This window comes from Felis catus, chromosome D4, assembly GCF_018350175.1.
Source record: "Felis catus isolate Fca126 chromosome D4, F.catus_Fca126_mat1.0, whole genome shotgun sequence".
In the NCBI taxonomy this organism is placed as follows: domain Eukaryota; kingdom Metazoa; phylum Chordata; class Mammalia; order Carnivora; family Felidae; genus Felis; species Felis catus.
In genome coordinates this window covers 76,674,164-76,693,430 of record NC_058380.1, presented here as the reverse complement: position 1 = coordinate 76,693,430, position 19,267 = coordinate 76,674,164, and the positions used below count along the sequence as shown (strand labels likewise).

The window sequence follows — 19,267 nt, the reverse complement described above, 5'->3', positions numbered from 1 at the left end:
GGAAGAGAGCAGGGGTGGTCACCAGAAGATATTTGGGAAACCACAGAGAATATCTCAATATAGTGGAGGCAGAGTGGTGGTCTCACCACACTCCTTTGCATCTAATTTTTCATGAAACAAGGCCTTGCATCAATAATAAGGATGCTAGTATTTCCTGAGAGCCACGACTTGCAAATCACCGTGGTCCACGTTCTGTAATGCAGACTCATTGAATCCTCCCCTGTCCCCCTCAGCTAGTGTTACTAACCCAATTTACAGATGAGACAATGGAGGAAACTTAAGGCACATGCCCAAAGACACACGACTGAAAGGTAGTGCAGCCGCTACTAAAATCCATGTCTGTCTGACTCGAGGGCAAGTGCTGCTGGTCCCAGTATTCATTAGCTTTCCCTTTGATAAATTTCTGCGGGATTCGCACTGATCTCTCAGGATTTGGGCCTCATTCTGATCTGATCTAAAAATGATTAAGGAAGGTTGATCTGAGTGGGCAATGACTGTATTCCAAAGAACTGCTGGGTTTTTACTCTATTCCTCTGGCATTATCTTGGGAAATAAAATAGTGTCTCTAATAGATACATTATAAGTAGATGACTAGTTTAAAAGAAAAAAAAATGTTTCATTTTCTGTAATGGGACCTCCTTAAATAGGTCATCTTATATCTGTCTAGACACAAAGAGATAACTATATATAAATATAGCTAACTATAGATACGTGAAGCTAGGTGTGAGTATATTTTTATACATACGAACATACACAAACCCATACATGTATATATAGATACAGATCTTGATCAGTTATTTGCAGTTATCTTTATCAGTTTATCTTCTCCTAATTGCTCACACATGGAACTTACCTCTTCATTTGATTATGTGCTGGGATCTTTCATAGCCTTCTGGGGGCTTACCCAGAAAAAAATTAACAGATGGATTCCTCTCTCCTCCAGTTGCAGGATCTACACCATGGTGTCTCTGTTGGCTCCTTCGCCGTCCTCCTCTCCTGCTAATCGCACACCATGTCTTCCCATCCCCTGGCGTGTCTTGTTTATACCCCACTCCCTGATCACCGCTTGAAATGCCCCAATTGCGGGACTTTCTCTTAGACCAGGGGCTTCCTCAGTCTCCATACTTTTGACATTTCGGGCCAGGTAGTTCTTTATTGTTTGTAGCTGTCCTTTGCATGGAGGATGCTCACGGATTCCCTGGCCTCTTCCCACTAAATACCATTAGCACCCGCTCTCCAGTCATGACACCCAAAAATGCCCCCATTACCAAATATCTCCTGGCAGGGGGCAAAGTAGAGAGCTGTTCTAGCCCATTGTGAACAGCTGCCTCCATGGTCTCCTTGCTTTGTCTCTCCACCATATGCATCCAGTGTGATCTTAGCACCATATTGCTTAAAAAGAAAAAAAAAATTCGAGGAACATGAGTGTCTAAAGTATAGTTCTTAACCTGTGTTACCATCTTATTCTCCCTCAAGTTCCAATGGGCAATTTCCAGTCTCTGAGAGAGTGAGCCTACATTTACTGGAAACTGTCTCAGTTAGGAGGCCTTATCCCATATATATTCACCTTGTTGTGTCCTCTCAAGCAAGTTTATCTTCTAAGCCTCACTTTTTCATCTGTGCAAAGGGTGTAGTAATCTAATAACCAGTAGGGGAGCTAAGTGCTGAGCACCAGTAACTCTAATGCAAGGTAGAAAACACTAAAGCTCTTTAAGTGAAGTTTTAGATGAAGCATTGTGGGAGTTCTGAGGATTAAGAGATTTCTTCTGGCTAAGCCTATAGAGGGGGCATCTCAGCAGAGGTCACCAAAGAGATTACATTGACACTAGCCTTGAAGTCTGGTGGTATTTGGACATGAGGTGAAGGATAACCATGAGAGTGGCATTCCAAGCAGAAGAAATGATGTGGGTAAAAATACCAGGACATTTCACAGAAACAACGAGTTCTGATGTGGCTGGACACTCGGCACTGTCCAGTAGTGCCTGCTGCGTAGTAAGTGCCCAGTGGGGTTGGTGGCATGGGTGGGCGAAACATATATTTTGAGAAAGATACCTCAAAAGCGTATGGTTTGAGACCAGGTTATCCAGAAAAATGGGGGCCTGACTGACAAGAACCTGAACTGCCAAACCATAGGACTCTCCACCTTAATCAGTAAGGAGGGGCTCTGTGTCCAGTTGTGCCCCAGTCATGCTAGAGAAGATGGATTGGGAACAGTAGGGGTGGGGACAAAGCCTGGGAGATCATCCAGAGTGTATGAATATGATCGTGATGAAGGGGCTGTAGCGACTGGGGGCTAGGACAGCCATTGGATGGAGAGAAGGGGAAGGTGGCAGAAGCTATGTGTAGATAACTGTCAGGATTCACATGACTTCTCAGCAGCTTTGGGGGATGTGGGCTGCACATTCCACTGCCAATACCCTTTTAGGATGTCCTGTGAACTTGGTCAAGCCACTCCTCTCTGGATCTCAGTTTTCCTTATCTGTAATGCCAAAGGTCTGGACTATTTTCCAGTAACCCCTCCATCTTAAACCTAGACTGGAGCCTGAAAGGAGACTCCCCAGAGAACTCAGAACCCTTACCCCACTAGCTCGGTCACTCGGCAAATGGCCAGGAGCACACCCAGTGGATCATCAGTCCTCAGCCATCCTAGGGCTGGCTGTCGAGACGAGACACAAGTGACGAGAAGAGAAGGACATTACTTGGGAGAATATGCATGTTCACAGCTCTGAGGATTAAAGGCCCGTGTTCTTATCACTGCTGAACAGAGTATTATAAATCCAGTCTTAGAATACCAAATCCCCTTGCAGCTTGGCCGTTGTGAGGGAATATTAAAAAGGCCGGAGACAGAAATAATCAGTTTCCCAATGACACATTGTCAAATAAAGCATTTCTCACATTATCCTTACCCCTCCCCACCCCCCCGTCTTTTTTTTTCTTTCTCTGGCTCCTTCTCCCGTGCCTGGATAGTTAACATGAAAAAATAGATTAAAATGAGGCCAGGCTGAATGGAGTTCTAAGTTTGACTTTTCAGAAGGCTCTCTCAGTGGGGTAGTTTGGGGTGCTTTCTATTTTCCATCTTTATATTTCTTTCAGTGTTTGATATTTTGTAAGCAAACCAGCTAGAGGTACTAGCATGGGGATAAAGGCAGAACAGCAGAGAGGGTCCACGTGAGGTCTGATCAGGTGCCCTTTGGATGCTGAGGTCAGAGATGCTACAGGGACTGTAAGATTTATATTCCTCTGGAAGGTCTTGTTAAGATTTTAGGCTCCTGTATATTTATTAAGCACCTTCTCTCGACCAAGTACTGCATCTTAGGTTGTGTAAATGGTAGAGGTAGATGGCAGTTCACCTAGAGTGGGAACATGGTCAACCAGATGGCCATATTGTAGTAGTACAGCCAGATGACTGAAAACCACAGGGGCTGAGAGGGAAGACATCACAGACTGGCCCCACCCTGAAGAGGCCAAAATACTCCCTGAGGACGTGATCTCTGAGCTGAGATGGCCGAGTGAGGTGGGATGAGCAGATGAAGGGGAGTGTATTAGTTGCTAGGGACTCCTTAACAAAATCACAACAAAATGAGAGGGTTAAAAGAACAGAAATTTATCCTTCACAATTCAGGAGGCCAGAAGGCCAAAATCAGGATGTCAGTAGGGTTTGCTGTCCCTGGAGGCTGATGGAGAATCTGTCCCGTGCCTCCCAGTAGCTTCTGATGGTTGCGGGCAATGCTTGGCCTTCCTTGACTCGTAGATGCATCATTGCAGTCTGTCTCCATCTTCACATGGCCTCCTTCTGATTCTCCTTCTCCTCCCCACCTGGTCCTCCCCCCTCCTCCTACTTGACTGCTCCTCCCTCCTCCCCCTCTTTTCTAGCTCCTCCTCTTCCCTCTTCTCATTTTCCTCCTCCTTCCTCTTCTCCTCCTCCTTCTCTTTCTCCTCCCTCTTCTTCCTTTTCTCCTTCTCCTCCTTCTCCCTCTCCTTTTGCCTCCTCTCCTTTCCCTTCCTTTCCTTCCCCTTCTCCTCCTCCCCCTCTTCCTTCTTCTCTCTCTCTCTCCCTCTCCCTGTGTGTGACTGTGTGTGTATGTATGTGTCTGTCTGTCTTTCTGTCCATCTGTATCCTCTTTTTTTTCCTTTAGAGAGAGAGGGAATATTTTTTTTAATGTTTATGCATTTTTGAGAGATGGAGAGAGACAGCCCGAGTGGGGGAGGTGCAGAGAGAGAGGGAGACACAGAATCCAAAGTGGCCTCCAGGCTCTGAGCTGTCAGCACAGAGCCCAGCCTGGGGCTTGAACCCACGAACTGCAAGATCATGACCTGAGCTGAAGTCAGATACTTAACTGAATGAGCCACCCAGGCACCCCTCCTCTACTCTTCTTATAAGGACATCAGTCATTGGATTTAGGGCCCACCCAATCCAGTACGAACTTACCTTAACCAATTACAACTGAAGTGACCCTATTTCCAAATAAGACCCCATTCTGAGGTTCTGGGAGGACCTGGATTTTGCAGGGTCATTATTCAAACCAGAAAGGGGGTGAGAGTGCTCTGGGCAGAGGGAGTAGCCAGTGTGGAAGAGCCCGGAGCATCACCCTTGGGGGGAATGCTCATTGCTCGGTGTGGCTCCAGAACAGAGTATGGGGTAGGACTTGTGGGGACCTGGGCATGAGAAAGAAGGGAGTACCTCCTCCCTCATGGCCTCCCTCAAGGCCTCATGAAGGGCCTTGAGTCCAAGAAAAGAGTCTGGACATTATTCTCAGGGCCCTGGAGATCAAAGAAAGGGTTTTACACAAGGGAGGGTGCACAAGGATTTGGTTTGGGATAGAGAAATAAGAGAGGCTGATATTTGTTGAGTACTTGGTGCCAGACCTTTTTTTTTAATGTTTACTTATTTATTTTGAGAGAGAGAAGGAGAGAGAGAGAGAGAGCAAGTGCATGTGCATGCACAAGAGTGTGGGAGGAGGAGGGACAGAGAGAGAGGGAGAGAGAATCCCAAGGAGCCTCTACACTGTCAGCGCAGAGGCCCCCCCCCCCCCCACCCGGGGGTCAATCTCACGGACTGTGAGATCATGACCTGAGCCAAAGTTAAGAACCACATGTTTAAGTCGCTGAGCCACCCAGCTGCCCCGGATAGTAAGGAGTTTCCGTAAGAGATGGGCACACACATTCTTCCTGCTCTTTGTCTCCCACTTCCTGCCTGACAGCTTAGTGAAATCCTCAGATCCCTAAGAAAAGGGTAAAACTGATCACCCCGAGACCTGTACTGCTTGCACTCCCAAAAACCAACCTGTAACTAACAGCCTGGCATTTTTATTTCTGGAAGTCGCTGCCCCTTCTCCAACCTTGTTTGTCTTGGGCTGCCCGAGAGTGAACACCGTCCAAATCGGATTTGACATCAGCGCATCCCTGAGGCCAGCGGGGCCTCTGTGTGCCACCCCCGGAGCCTTGGCCTCTTCTTCACCTGCTTTCTAAAAATTCACAGCCTTTCCCTATGTCCCCTTCTTCCTGTTTGGCTTGCGGTTGCCCTGCTGTGTTTTCTTTACCTCCAGGACTCGTGTTTGCTCCTGACGTGCAGACTCGGTGGGTGGACACTCTGGCCCCGCTTACCTTTCCAGCGTCAGCTCCTGCTTTTCTGTTCACTTGCCCTTGGTGAGGAAAGACCGTGAAGAAATGGAGTGCGGTTCTGTGCACGTGGACCGGCACAACAGCCTGGACCGATCCAGGTGGACGCACATGACAGCTTCTTGCTTCTGAGTTACTCGTCTGCTCTCTTAGGATGGAATGTCTCACTGGGAGAACACGGCCACCTGGTTGTCTTGAGCTCCTCTGCTCGTGCACAGCACTTGTTAGTTTGTAAGTGCCATCAGAGCACTGCTCAGATTTGCTTTGCACAGCAACCCTGTGTGAAGCGTGAATGAGAGATTATCACAGGTTTACCATGTACCAGACACAGAGTGTGCCGCTCCACGTCTAACCTCTCTCTCTATGGATGTTTTTGACCCAGTTTTATGGAGGAGATGATTGTGATTGAGAGATTCATTCCTTTGTCTAAGATTGCCCAGCTTATATGTGGTAGTATGAGAGTTAAAGTCTTCCTGACCCTTAGTCTTTGTTTGCCTCTGTGTTATACTATTCCAGGTATTGCTAATTCCAATGTACAGATGAGTAAACTGAAGGTCCCTAGGGGAATCTGAGAAATTCAAGCTCAAACACAATGAGTAAACTGGAATTCAGAACCTATTTCTTGCATGCCCGGAGCCTGTCCCCAGTTTCCTGTTCTCTACTGCTTTTTCAGGCTCTAGGGACATAGAACTGGCCAGACTCCTGCCTGTAACATCCCCTGAGCTGCTCCTATGTTTGAGGTGGGGGTCCCCTCAGCCTTTCAGGAGCCCGGCATGGGGATATTTGTCTCACTAGGTCAGTGGCACAGTAAACCCTTGAATACTGAGATTCTCTTTTGGCCAAACATTCACAGTGAAAATCTGATCTGTAACAGAAGCCACATGGTTGGTGGCTCAGCTGAGGCTGGAGGACGCTGAGGTCCGGGTACCCAGGGAGAACCAGAGCTCCTGGCCTGGGAACGTATCATATGGCAAGGCCAGGGGTTAAAGAATCGCTGGATCATTAGGCTAAAGGTACTTTCGAGCTCAGCCCCCATCAACGTGGGGCAAGGGAGATGGGTGGTATTCCTCTGTACGACCTTGCAGAAGTTTCCTGTGCTGGGAAACCTATACCTGGAATTGCCTAGGTAATTTGAGGAGGCGTATGTGAGGCTGGGCAGGGGCTAATCAGGCCTTCGATGCCCCTGTCCCTTCTCACTCCAAGCAGAACCATGTTGCCATGTTGAGGTTAGTTTGAATCTCAGTTGCACTACTTTGGGTAATGGACCTCCCGGCTCTGTGCCTCAGTTTCCTTACCTGACGTAGGACAAAGATGCCTAGCATGCACATTTGTGCCAAGGTGAATGCCAGAGCACGTGCAAAGTGTTTGGTCCGGATTAAGAAGGATTTGGGGGCCTCCAGGCAAATATTGCAGAATAGGCATTCAGGTGCAGAAGGTCAAGCTGTTTATTCACTCCTCCTTAATTTATTCATTTACGTTAAATCTACCCTGGCTGAATGCTGTTGACAGCAGCAGCAGCTAACCTTAGTCTGTGAGCAGCTGCCGTGCACCCTCCCCACAGCACTACATACACACATCTTAGTTAGCCTCACGATGACCCAATGAGCTGACACTGTGACACTGCCCTTGTTTAAGCAGTCACGAAGCTAAGGCTCTGAAAGGGAAAGTGACCTAGTCAAGGACATAGCCTCAAAGTAGTAGAATCTGGACTAAAACTGTCCCTCTGAGGCCAGCTCTTAGCCACTATGGCCAACGATGCTGGAGGGTTTTGGAGACAAAGGGTTTGCCTTCCTGCCTTCCAAGAGCTCCTGGTGTGGATTTAGATTTAGGAGCTGATCCAGGGCTGCAGGGGGTGACCTGGGAGGGTGGTTTAGATGCAGTGGAGGCAGGGACGGGCGGTAGTGGTTGTAGGTGGACAGTTGGTTAGGCCTTATCTTTCCCAGGGATCTGGGATCTGACCACAGGGTCGAAGTCTCATAAACGGGGTGGGCGGAAGGGACTACGGATGAAGGGCCCGCACTGGCAGGGGCCTGACCCTCACAGCCAGTGAAATGCCCAGAGGTAAATAGAAGATAGGCAAAGAGATTTCCCCAAGGTCGTAATTGACAGAAGTGAAAAGCTGTACTGAAGAGGCAGCCTCAAGACATGCCCATCGACTCCTGGATTTGAAGATCATGTTTTCCTTTTCCCTTCTCAGGATCTGCTCTCTCTTTGTGCACCCTCTCCATTGTTCCCGATTTCTCCTCCCCTCCCTTTGGTCAGTGAGAACCACTATGCAGTCAAATAGCCAGTGGCTCTGCAATGAAGACCTGGGTTCAGATCCCTGCTTTACCACGTCCTGGCTTTTTGTACCCAGGTGGACCTAGGATCAAAAGCTGTGTGACTTCAAGCAGGTTCTTTAACCTTTCTGAACCACCTTTTCCTCATTTCATCTATAGAACAGATGCTATAATCCCGATCACATTAGATTGTGTTGAAGATCAAAGAACAAGAAGGAAAAGCAATAAGGAGAGGGCCTGCTATTATTTCATCAAGTGTTCTTTCTGCCTCCTCTCTCTTTTCACTGCCTGTTGCTCTTATCTCTTTCCTTCATTTTCCTCCTCCCCCACCTTCCTTTGTCTCCTCCCTCTCTTATCTGTAATGGAAAAACTGACAAGTAATACCCTGTCAAAGGAGTCTTCTAGACACAGAGCAATCACTGTTGTATGTTCTATGGAGGGAAAAAGGATCTATGTTTACTTGGGGGGGGGTTGCAAATGTGATGAACCCATGCATATGCACCCATTTTATAAACGTACATATGTGCATATATGTACGTACACACATACACACATACACATAAATACAATAGAGTTATTTGGTTTGTGTGCTTGTGCGTAAGTTCTGACGCCCAGAGAAAGCTCCCTGAGCATTCCATAGTAGCTCAGCTGTACCTACATACCTGGCCACTTCTTACCCTGCGTTCCCACCCACTCGTCCCTTCCATGGAGGTGATGAATTCCAGCTTACTGAACCAAGGTCCTTGCAAAAAGAACACGATAACGTTCCCGTGCAGGTAGGAGACTAGCCTAATGCTTTTAGTGAATAGTATCCTTCTTGGCTTAACTGGCTATTTTTAACGGCAGTCATGCCCCGCCCCCCACCAATAATGTATTTAGCATTAACATCTGTCGTCTTTGTTAGATATTATACAAATAGTTGTCGGAAATCATCCTTGCCTTCAGTGAGATCATAGTCAAGGAAGAGCAATCAACCACATGGGTGTGGTTGGAAGGATGTAGGCTTTAGAGCTAAAACAAAAAAAATGAAACCAAACACAGCCAAAAATGAGGCTCAGTTTTTGCTCTACTGTTCACCATGAGTTTCCAAGTCTCTGGATTTCTCTCCTCTCTCTCCCAAACAGTGAGGATGATCCTTCCCAACCCCATGAATTACCCCCAGGGATTCGACACAGGGACCTGTAGCCCCCCAGACACAAAGCACAGTATGCAAGGAAGAAAAGGGTAACTGAGGGAGCTACTCCATCCATTGCAGATGTCCCTGGCACACGGTGAATACAGTGGAGTGAATAGAATGCCCACTGTCCCGTCCAGTTCTTGGCAGGTGCCATCGGGGACACAGACATGCTTGTGAGTAACCCTGCTCTTAAGGAACTCACAGAACAGGGTATTTTGTGAGTCTTGTGAATCATGTAAGATATGTCTATAAACATCGTAACCTGTTCCAGGGCAAGGTTTGGTATGCAGACTCTGGAATATTTGCTAGTTGGACGTATTAAAGAAAAATAAGCTTCAGTTTGCCTTAATGCTCTGATTAAAGGAGCCCTAGAAAGGTGTGTTTTTTTTTTTCATTTATTCATTCAACAGATATTTATGAGGCGCCTGTTTTGTGCCAGGCCCCCTACTGGGAATCACGTATTAGAAGGAAGTACAGACCATGCAGAATTATGTTTGATTTAATAATGTTGTCTCATATTTGTAGCAGGTTGGAAGAAAGGGTACTACTGTCTCTTGATCCCTAAGTGGACTCATTCTAGAGATAAGGAAGCAAAGCTGAGAGAACGTGAGCAAATGTCCTGGGGTCACTCAGCTGATGGGAGGCAGAGTCGAGGTTCAGCTACTCACCTGTGTGAAGCCATAGCCTTGACTCTTCTCCGCGTTTAGTCATCTGCTTGCTCTGAAATGACCATTATCTATCTCATTTGCTCCCCATGGCAACCTGATGAAGAAGGAAAGGCAGGGATTCTTACTCATCCTCCTAGATGTGAAAAGCAAGGCTCAGAGAAGTCCAGCGGTTTGCCCAAGGTCACACAGCTTGTTGGCAAGAAAGCCAAGTTTGGAAGTGACACCTCTCTGGCTTTCAAGCAGCGGCTAGGGGTTCCTGCGGCTTTAGGAACCAAGCCCAGGGATCTGCGCTGAGTCTGGTGGACAGGGAGACCCCGCTGGCCCCGTAGCCCAAAGAGCACTGGCCCATTTTCTTGTCCTTCTGCTCTTCTGCTCCAGGGCGGCCTCATCGCACTGCTGCTCCTGCTGCTGGTGTTCACTGTGGCGCTGTATGCCCAGCGGCGCTGGCAGAAACGTCGCCGCATCCCCCAGAAGAGCGCCAGCACGGAAGCCACTCACGAGATTCACTACATCCCATCAGTGCTGCTGGGACCCCAGGCCCGGGAAAGCTTCCGCTCCTCTCGGCTACAGGCTCACAATTCTGTCATTGGAGTGCCCATCCGGGAGACCCCCATCCTAGATGACTATGACTACGAGGAGGAGGAGGACCTACCCCGCCGGGCCAACCACGTCTCCCGCGAGGATGAGTTTGGCAGCCAGGTGACGCACACCCTGGACAGTCTGGGCCGGCCGGGAGAAGAGAAGGGGGACTTTGAGAAGAAAGGTGAGTCCTCCTTGTTGTATCCCACCTTCCAGGGGACGTTCTGGGGAGCTGGGAAGAGGCACAGGAGCTGGGCGGTTGGGGACACAGGTGGTGTCTTCGGGGCTGAGCCACTTTGGATTCATGGGCAATCATCCGACTTTGTCTTCTCTAGTTCTTTAGCAGTGATGGGAGAAAGAAAGAAAGCAAAAAAAAGAGTCCGTGTTCTTGGAATTGAGTTTTGAGGAGCATCAGAAGTTACCTAGTTCAATATCTCTCCATTGTCTCTTGATTACTTCCCTTGATGGCCTTCTCACTACTCTGGTGGGAAGTCTCCTCATTTTCACACACTACTATTAGAAAGTTTTTTCCTTACATTGAATTGAAATCTCTTTTCTCTGGGCTTTCACGTCCACAAAGAAAATGAATCTGATTTCCTTCTTTAAGGCAGCTCTTGGAAAATTTGACTGCAGAAAAAAAAGGAGCGCTGTACCTTCTGGAAATCAATCTGAATAATCCCAGTTTCTTCAGCCAGTCTCATATGACATAGTTTCAGACGTTTCAGCATCCTGGTCACTGTCCTCTAGGTGGAGAGTCTGACTTTTCGTGTCCTAGAATGTAACACCAGAACTAACAGACCTCTTCCTCAAGGTGGGAATACTCCTGTGCCAAGCCAAATGGGACTGTCACCTCCCTCTTGCCAGCTGATATGCTTCTGTTGATGAGATCACTTTTGTTTTCCTCCACTATTGCTGGGTCATACTGAGATTTTTTGGTGACTGAAACCTCTCACCCTTTTTGATATATGCTGTTGCAAAGACACATTTCCCAGAAGTTGGAAGACAATTGATTATTTAGACATGAGCATAGAATGTGTTCTATCTGTCTTTAGTAAGTGTCTATGGCACCCGTTTGTTTATAGATGGGATTTGGCTCTTTTCCTATAAATGCTGCAAGCGAACCATTCTGCTCTTTCCTCCTCATTGTCTCTGTGATGCTGTTAAAGGCTTGGCCTGGAGACCCCCTTCTGACACCGACCCACGGCTTTTGGTGAGTTGAGGGGAGCCCTCGCTGCTTGGGCCAGCGCCGGAGCTCTGAGCTCCACATCCTTCTTCTCTCCTTCCAGGGTCCTTCCTCTTGGACCCGTCTTCTGTTGTGCTCAGTGGACTGATAAGGACATTAAGGGTGTCTTGCAAGGAGACATTTCGTCAAGCCTAGAACCCTGCAGAGAGGGGAGAGTGAGACAATAGGGGAGAACACAGGGTTTGGTGTCACCTGGACCTGGGTTCAAATCCTGCCTCCTTTATTTACTGGGTGACTTTGGAAAAATAGGAATTCAGCCCTCCGAATCTCAGTTTCCTCATGGAAGGGTTCCGGAAGGATTCAATATAAAAATAAAATGTGTGCAAAATACCTACCCCAGGGCCTGGCACGTGGTAGAGGTTGAATCCCTGAGAGCTGTGTTTGTAGACCTCAGGCCCCTGCTCTTAGCCAGGCTTCCAGAGTGTCCTTAACCCAGGCCCAGTATTCATTCCCAGTCTCCTTATATGTTCTAGCCTGGGGTATTTCCCTTGTCCTCCATGGTCACTCCTGTCTCTGAACTGTTCGTTTACTGGCATTCCCTTCCCCCTGCCTCCAGGAAGTGGAGATGAGCTAATTAAATTAAACCCCACTCCTCAGTTCACTGGTGAAATGGCCTTGGACAAAACTCTTTGCCACCTGGAAGGCCATGCCTTCGCCTCACCTGTTTTTGTCTGATCCACGTTATTTTTTAAAATAATTAATTTTTTTAATGTTTATTTTTGAGAGAGAGGGAGAGAGAGTGAGTGTGAGTGGGGGAGGGGCAGAGAGAGCGGGAGACACAGAATCTGAAGCAGGCTCCAGGCCCTGAGCTGTCAGCACAGAGCCCGACATGGGGCTCCAACCCATGCACCGTGAGATCATGACCTGAGTTGAAGTCGGACGCTTTAACCGACTGAGCCACCCAGGTGCCCCTTGTTTTAAACAATTAAAAGAATTTTTTTTTTCAAACCCTGCCTAGGCTTTAAAACAAAGTACAGTTTGAAATACCACACAGCCCCTTCATCACTGTATCCAGCCACCCTTCCATCCGTTAAGGGTGGGCGAGGAAGAAATCTAGGCAAGATGGAAGTGAAGGGCACACTTTTCCTGACTGCACCCAGCTTGCTGGTCGCCCTGCCTGTCAGGAGGGGGCTGCTCGGGGCTGTTCTTGCAACACTGTGGTCCCTGAGCACCTGCTCCTCCTTGTCCGGACAGGAGAGGGATGGCTCCCCTGGCAGGTTGTAGAAGATCTAACAGCAGCTCAGACAGGTGAGCTCTCTTTGCCTCAGGCGGCCCTTGGGAGAGAACTGTGAGGTGCTGTCTTTCATGAGGTGACCGGGGAGCAGCCACGGGCTTTGTCCAGAGTGGACAACTATTCAGAGGCTGGACAACCCAGACAAAAGTAATCCCATAGCCCTTTTGAAATCATACTGCCAAAGGCTGATCCCAGCTGCATGTTTGCTGCTTAGCATTTGCCTATAAATTCAAACTCCTTCACTGTTCTCAAGCGCTGTCAGCCTGCTTTTCAGCTTGGACTTGGAGAGTATAGAGAGGACACTCTGGAGAGCAGAGGGAGGAAGTTTCATTACCAAGGGGCCGCTGCTTGGGTTTCCAGATCCCAAGAGCGGTGTCCTGAGCAGGTCTGAAATTCAGCTGGTACACGCCCACGTGGCCACACCCTTTGTTACATATTGAACTTCTGTGTCAGTTGGTGAGTAGCTCCCCGTTCTGAGTTCCCCCCCATGCCCTTCTGCTTCCTGGCCATGCCAGCCTCCCTCCAAGAATCCTCCTGAAGCTCCCACCATCCAGGAACAGGGGTGGCTTTAGGGTACCTCCCCGGTGTGATGGCGGGTGCCCTGTCTTGCTAGTTGGTGCCTCTGCCTTAGAAATGCTCAGGAATTTTGCATATCATTGCTGATACACCTTAGCACATTGCTGCGGATTTAATCACGTCAGTATGTGAATGCTTAGCACTGTGTTTGGTACATAACGGAAACTTGATAGATTTCAATTCCACTTCTCCTTATCCATCCTGAAATTTATGTTTCCCTTCCCTGAATATTATGCATGAAAGCTCAAGGAAATTAAGGTAACAGATTTATCACCTTATCAAGGGATAGGGTAGGGGATGGCTGAATGGGTATTGAGTTTTCTTAATTTGGTTTTATTATTGTGGAAAAAGAATGCATACTGTTTCTAATGGAAGGAAGGGAAGGAAGGAGAGAGAAGGAAATAGAAACAGAGACCTTTACTTAGCTATGTAACCTCTGTTTTGAGAACTTTCCTTGAATTATGCCATTTTCACCAGTAACCCTGTGAGTTGTGTACTAATGTTGCTCTCATCCTACAGAGCAGGAGATTAAGGCGAAGAGGGGCTGAGTAACCCGTCCAACGTCACACAGCAGGAAAGTGACTGAGCCAGGTTAAAATTCCAGCACTAGAACTGTCTCGATAAGGGGCAGAGCAGGGAGGGGTATGGATACACCTCCCACGCTGAGTTTCATGGTCTTGAAAGGCACTAAGCTGTTGCAATCCCAGGGACGGCTAAAGCATAGCAACCATGAACTTGCTTCGTCCACAAATCAGGGAAGAAAAATATATAATTAACATCTGTTCTTGGAGGCAGGAAGCTGCTACAGAGTAAATCTGGACTTCTGGATTGGCTGCTAGCAGGGACTTTGCAACAGAGAGATCCCATTTTTTAGTGTTTTGAGAGGCTCCCAAGGGTACAGGGGACTCGTATTTGTTGTCAATAGAGCACTCTAGGGTGACAGAGAACTGGAAAGCTGTTTATTAACTTACCCTCCTAATGCCCCCAGGCAAATGCCATGTAAATGTCATTGTTGTGTAGTGCTTTCTAAAATTTCAGAGCTTTCTGTACACAGCACCTCATTCAAATGGCTTGATGTTCAAACTTCTTCATGCAGAGGCTCTAGTCTAAGCTTCTAGCACCCTCAGCTTCACTCCTGCCCACATCTTAACTTCCCTTTCCTACCCTCAGCCATTCTTTACACAGCGGCGGCTCTGTTATGATCCTTCTGGTCACAGCGTTTCATGCTGAAAGTTTTTCCTGAGCTCTCACTGCTATTGACCTCAGCTTCCATACTCCAGCCAATGGCCTCCTCTCTGCTCTTCAGTTTTCCTGAGCTTGTTGTACCACAGGTCCTTTGCATAGCCATGATTATGTTTGCCTGGGAGAATCCCAGTCTTTCCTTCCCCAGTCTATCATGGCTGACTCCTTCTCGCCTTTCTGGTGTCGGCTTAGTCTCACCTCATCAGACAAAGCTCTTTTCTCTATGTGAGCTCCCTTCTTTTGCCTTGTATCAACTCCCCTGTTTGTTTCTGTAATAGTAATTTTTAAATTATTTGGGCGTTTTAATTAATTGCTTTAATTTTCCCACTGGATTCAGGGTTCCATGAAGTTGTGTACCAGATATGTTTGGGTTATTCTGTGCCTCATGAAGTATCTGGCATACAATACGTGTTGCATCAGGTAGATGGAGGAATGGGTAAATGAGTGGATGGAGAGATGGCTATCTTAGTGCGTTTCCACAGGCTGGTAACTTGCGTGGGCTCCTTACTAATCTTTTTCTGACCTGGACCAGCCTTGTTTAGTGATTTTAAATCAAGGATTTGTTGACTCTTCCCACCCCTTTCATAAGGAAGAAATTACTCTTATCAAAATTTGGAGATCGTCTCAGTTATGCAAGCTAAAAGTAGCAGAGCCAGAATTTGAACCCAGCAAACCCCAGTAGGCTCTGAACACTATACCACACGCATTAATCTTGTTCATTTATTTGAGCAGGAGAGGTAAGACATGGGCTTAGCTGCTAGCAAGCCAAGTCCCTTGGAGCTGTGTTTATCAAAAATATTGAACACCAGCCACAGTGAGAAATAGATTTTGCACTGAGGCCCCACATGTATGGGTAGGAGTGTGTGTGTGTGTGTGTGTGTGTGTGTGTGTGTGTGTGTGTGTATCTCTAAAATAAGTTTTGCAAAAGCATACTTATCTTTATTACGTGTGGCATGCTCTGATATTTTCTGTTCTTTTTATGTTATCTTTTTAATGCTGGTATGGACCACTGACTTGGTTTCACAGTTGACGAGTGGGTCTTGACCTGAAGTTCAAAGATCTCCTAAACCTTAGAGAGGGTATATTATATCAGGATCCCCAGGGGTACCAGTCCCTGGTTGCTGGATCTCTGATCGCTTCCTGCAGGTGCTTTTTGCCTGGAGATCTGAAGGAGGAGGATAATTCAAGGTACTCAAGGTGAGGTTTGGGTAGAGGAACTGGGGATGGTACATGAGAGGGTCCTGGCCCACATGAGGGCTGTATGTCTGTTGTCCCTGTGACCAACCCACTGTTGTCTTTACCCAACATGATAGCCCGGGGTCCCATCATCTTTATACTCTCTCTTGAAACTATGTGGCCATTCCTTCCAAAGGCTGCTCTGTATGTTCTGTATATTCTTTCCTTAGGGGACACTCTCTCTTCCATCCATCCCCCAGCTCCCAGAAATTTCTCCTGCTGTGTTCACTCCCTGAGAAAAACCACCCATCCTTTAAGCCACAGCTCAACACCTTCCTCTTCCCAGGTTCTTGGAGGCTCAGAGGGAGGTTGTCCAAGAGCATGAGGAAACTCACTCCCTAACAACAGCTCCCATTTGGCAGGGCTTTGAGGGTGCTGCCAGGCTCCCTGGGGCCCAGAGGAAAGCGGGACGAGCAGAATGGCTTCCACCAGAGCTGAACTGCTTTTAACTGGTTCATACATTGTGGCTCCACATAAGATTATTTTTTTTAACGTTTTATTTATTTTTGAGACAGAGAGAGACAGAGAATGAACAGGGGAGGGGCAGAGAGAGAGGGAGACACAGAATCAGAAGCAGGCTCCAGGCTCTGAGCCATCAGCCCAGAGCCCGATGCGGGGCTCGAACTCCCGGACCGCGAGATTGTGACCTGAGCTGAAGTCGGACGCTTAACTGACTGAGCCACCCAGGCGCCCCAAGATTATTTTTGAAAGATAGTTTCTTTAGTGTAAAAAGAAAATGTTGGATATGACTTTCTTACACCAATCTGCCCTGGCTTCGTGTTACCGACTGGCTCTCCCCTCTCCTTGTTGAAAGTTCCTTTTGGAGTCTGAGTTGCAAAATGCCCCAGAGGCTGTTTGGTGCACTTTCTGTCTTCTTTACACTTATATCACCTGTTCTAGAGGGAAAGGGGGCTGACGCTTTAGTCCCTGCATCTTTTTTTGGGAGGGTGGATATACTTCCTTCACTACTCAGTCGTTCCTTCATTTACTCATTTGATTGTATTTTTTAAAGCAAGGTTTTTAAGTTTCTTTTTATTTATTTTGAGAGAGAGATAGAGAGCCAGCGGGGAGGGGCAGAGAGAGAGGGAGACAGAACCCCAAGCAGACTCTGTGCTATCAGCTCAGAGCCCAACGTGGGGCTCGAACTCACAAACCATGAGATCATTACCTGAGCCGACATCAAGAGTCGGATGCTTAACCAACTGAGCTACCCAGGTGCCCCTCATTCTCTTATTTAACAGGTGTTTACTGAACACCTACTATGTGCAAGACCTTGCATTTAATGCAGAAGAGACAAAGCACAATGGGAAATCATTTTCTTCTAGAAGCTCACAGTTTAGAGGGGTTTAAAACAGTAATAGCCGCTTTATTTTATATAGTACTTTAACATTTATAGAATGGCTTCATAAACATTATATGATACTCTGTGCGTTACTGAACCCTTTGAGAGACCAAAAACCTTACAGAGCTCAGAGGAATTGAATCACTCTGCCCCCATGACAAATAGTAAGTTTGGGGATGAAGCTGTCCGTAAACCCACATCTCTTGAGTTCAAGTTCATGGCTCTCTCTGTCTGGCCACACCGTATTTATCTCTGTAGTATCTTGACTATTGTTTGGCAAAACAATTTGTTACATCCAGACTGCCCTCCCCTCTTCATCTTAGGCGTAAGAATGTCTCCTCTTTGGGTGTATCCAAGCCTGGGTAGCTCTTGGTTCAGAATACTGTGGCACGATTGGAGATGAGACACAGTAATTCTTTCTAATTCTCAGATTGTAAAATTTGAACTCAGTCCGTTTCCATTCTATTTTCTTATTTGGACTTCTTAGAAAACAAAGTGGGGCAAGATCTGTATTTGAAAAAAAAAAAAAAAGGTTCCTTAGAACTGGGCAGCCTGGCAAGTATTCAGAATTGAAAAGTTTTCTTTTTTTTTTAAATGTTTGTTTATTTATTTATTTATTTGAGAGAGAGACAGACAGACAGACAGACAGACAGAGTGCAAGCCGGAGAGGGGCAGAGAGAGAGAGAAAGAAAGACACAGAATCTGAAGAGGCTCCAGGCTCTGAGCTGTCAGCACAGAGCCCGATGCGGGGCTCAAACTCACAAACCATGAGATCACGACCTGAGTCAAAGTCGACGCTTAACTGACTGAGCCACCCAGGCGCCCTTTCTTTTCCTTTTCTTTTAACCCCAGCTGGCCACTTGTAGGATGGCAGAACATTCGTGTTCTCGCCAATTAATGTTACCACGCAGTGGAGTGCATAAGACTGTGGAAGACGGGACTCTGACTCTGCACCAAAGCTTTTTCTGCTTTGATGTGTCAGTCCACCCGTCGTGGACATTGGCCCTGGTGCCGGAGTGCACAGGCTGGGCAAAGCAGGAGGGAGCCACTCCTCCAGCAGACTGGAGCTCGGCATCCCCAGACAGCCGTCCTCTGAGCTGTCTCCACGCTCTCTAAAATAAGATATAGACAGAGATTTGTCATGGAATCACAAACAGGAATGTCACCAAAGCTGTCACCAGAGCCCCTTAAAATGTCACTTCCCAGCATTAATTGCCACGATAGCAAAACAAACGGGCGTTCTCTGAACATTCGCTCTTCCCCTCCTCCCTCATGATTCTTCCCCTATCTCCCTGTCTCCCCTTTTCTCCCTTCTCCCGCAGAGTCCCCCTCCCCCTTGTCTCCAGGGACACTCTGGGCATTCTGACTTGATTAGACTGTGCCCTGGAGAGGCAGCCCCACCGCACACTGACAGATGTGGGTGAAGGAGGTTTGATAAATGTCAGGGGCTGAAGAGACTGCTCCCTGATTGATCAGAGCGGGAGCAATTTCCCAGCAGTCAGGGGACTCCGTATCTCCCATACAGGCCTCCATTGTAATAGCTGGACATCACCCAGCGGGGGCCTGACTGTCACCAAGAGTCCAGGCAGCTGAGGCTCTCTCTCCTCCAGGATCCCAGCCTGCCTCTGCCTCCCGTACGCTCATCCGCCCCTGGGATGCAATAAATTACCACCCTGATCCACACTTATGGTCAGTTTTTTTTAATATTTCCTACTTAGCAAAGTTTGTAGGCTCATTGTGGAAAACTTTTGAAAAAGCCTAAATTAGACGTTTTTCATAATGCCTCAACAACTGTTGACAGGGTTTTCCGTTTGTTTCTCTTCTCCTCTTTTGCATATTGAAAGTTGAAAATCTATTATTTTATCTCTTACATTTTTCTGAAATATCATGCCAGAACATTTCAAACTGCTCATCATTCCATCTTCTGACTGTCTCATAGTTTATTTCTTGGTGAACATTTTAGTCGCTTCCTTTTTATTTTATGTTCATTAGCAATAGACATTTGGGGCTTAATATTATTTTTCACTATTCTGTATTATTTTCTCAGGGTATATTCCCAGGAGTGGAATTAC

General features: G+C 47.3%; 1 protein-coding gene across 7 annotated transcripts in view; it reads left to right on the top strand.

The window, feature by feature from the left end:
• ASTN2 (astrotactin 2) overlaps positions 1 to 19,267 on the top strand; it is an 882,958-nt gene that overhangs the window by 191,945 nt on the left and 671,746 nt on the right. For all 7 annotated transcript variants that reach the window (XM_023242644.2, XM_023242646.2, XM_011288658.4 and 4 more), the window contains exon 3: positions 10,122 to 10,506. In XM_023242644.2, coding sequence (XP_023098412.2) covers positions 10,122 to 10,506 — 385 coding nt within the window. The remainder of the gene's footprint in view (positions 1 to 10,121; positions 10,507 to 19,267) is intronic.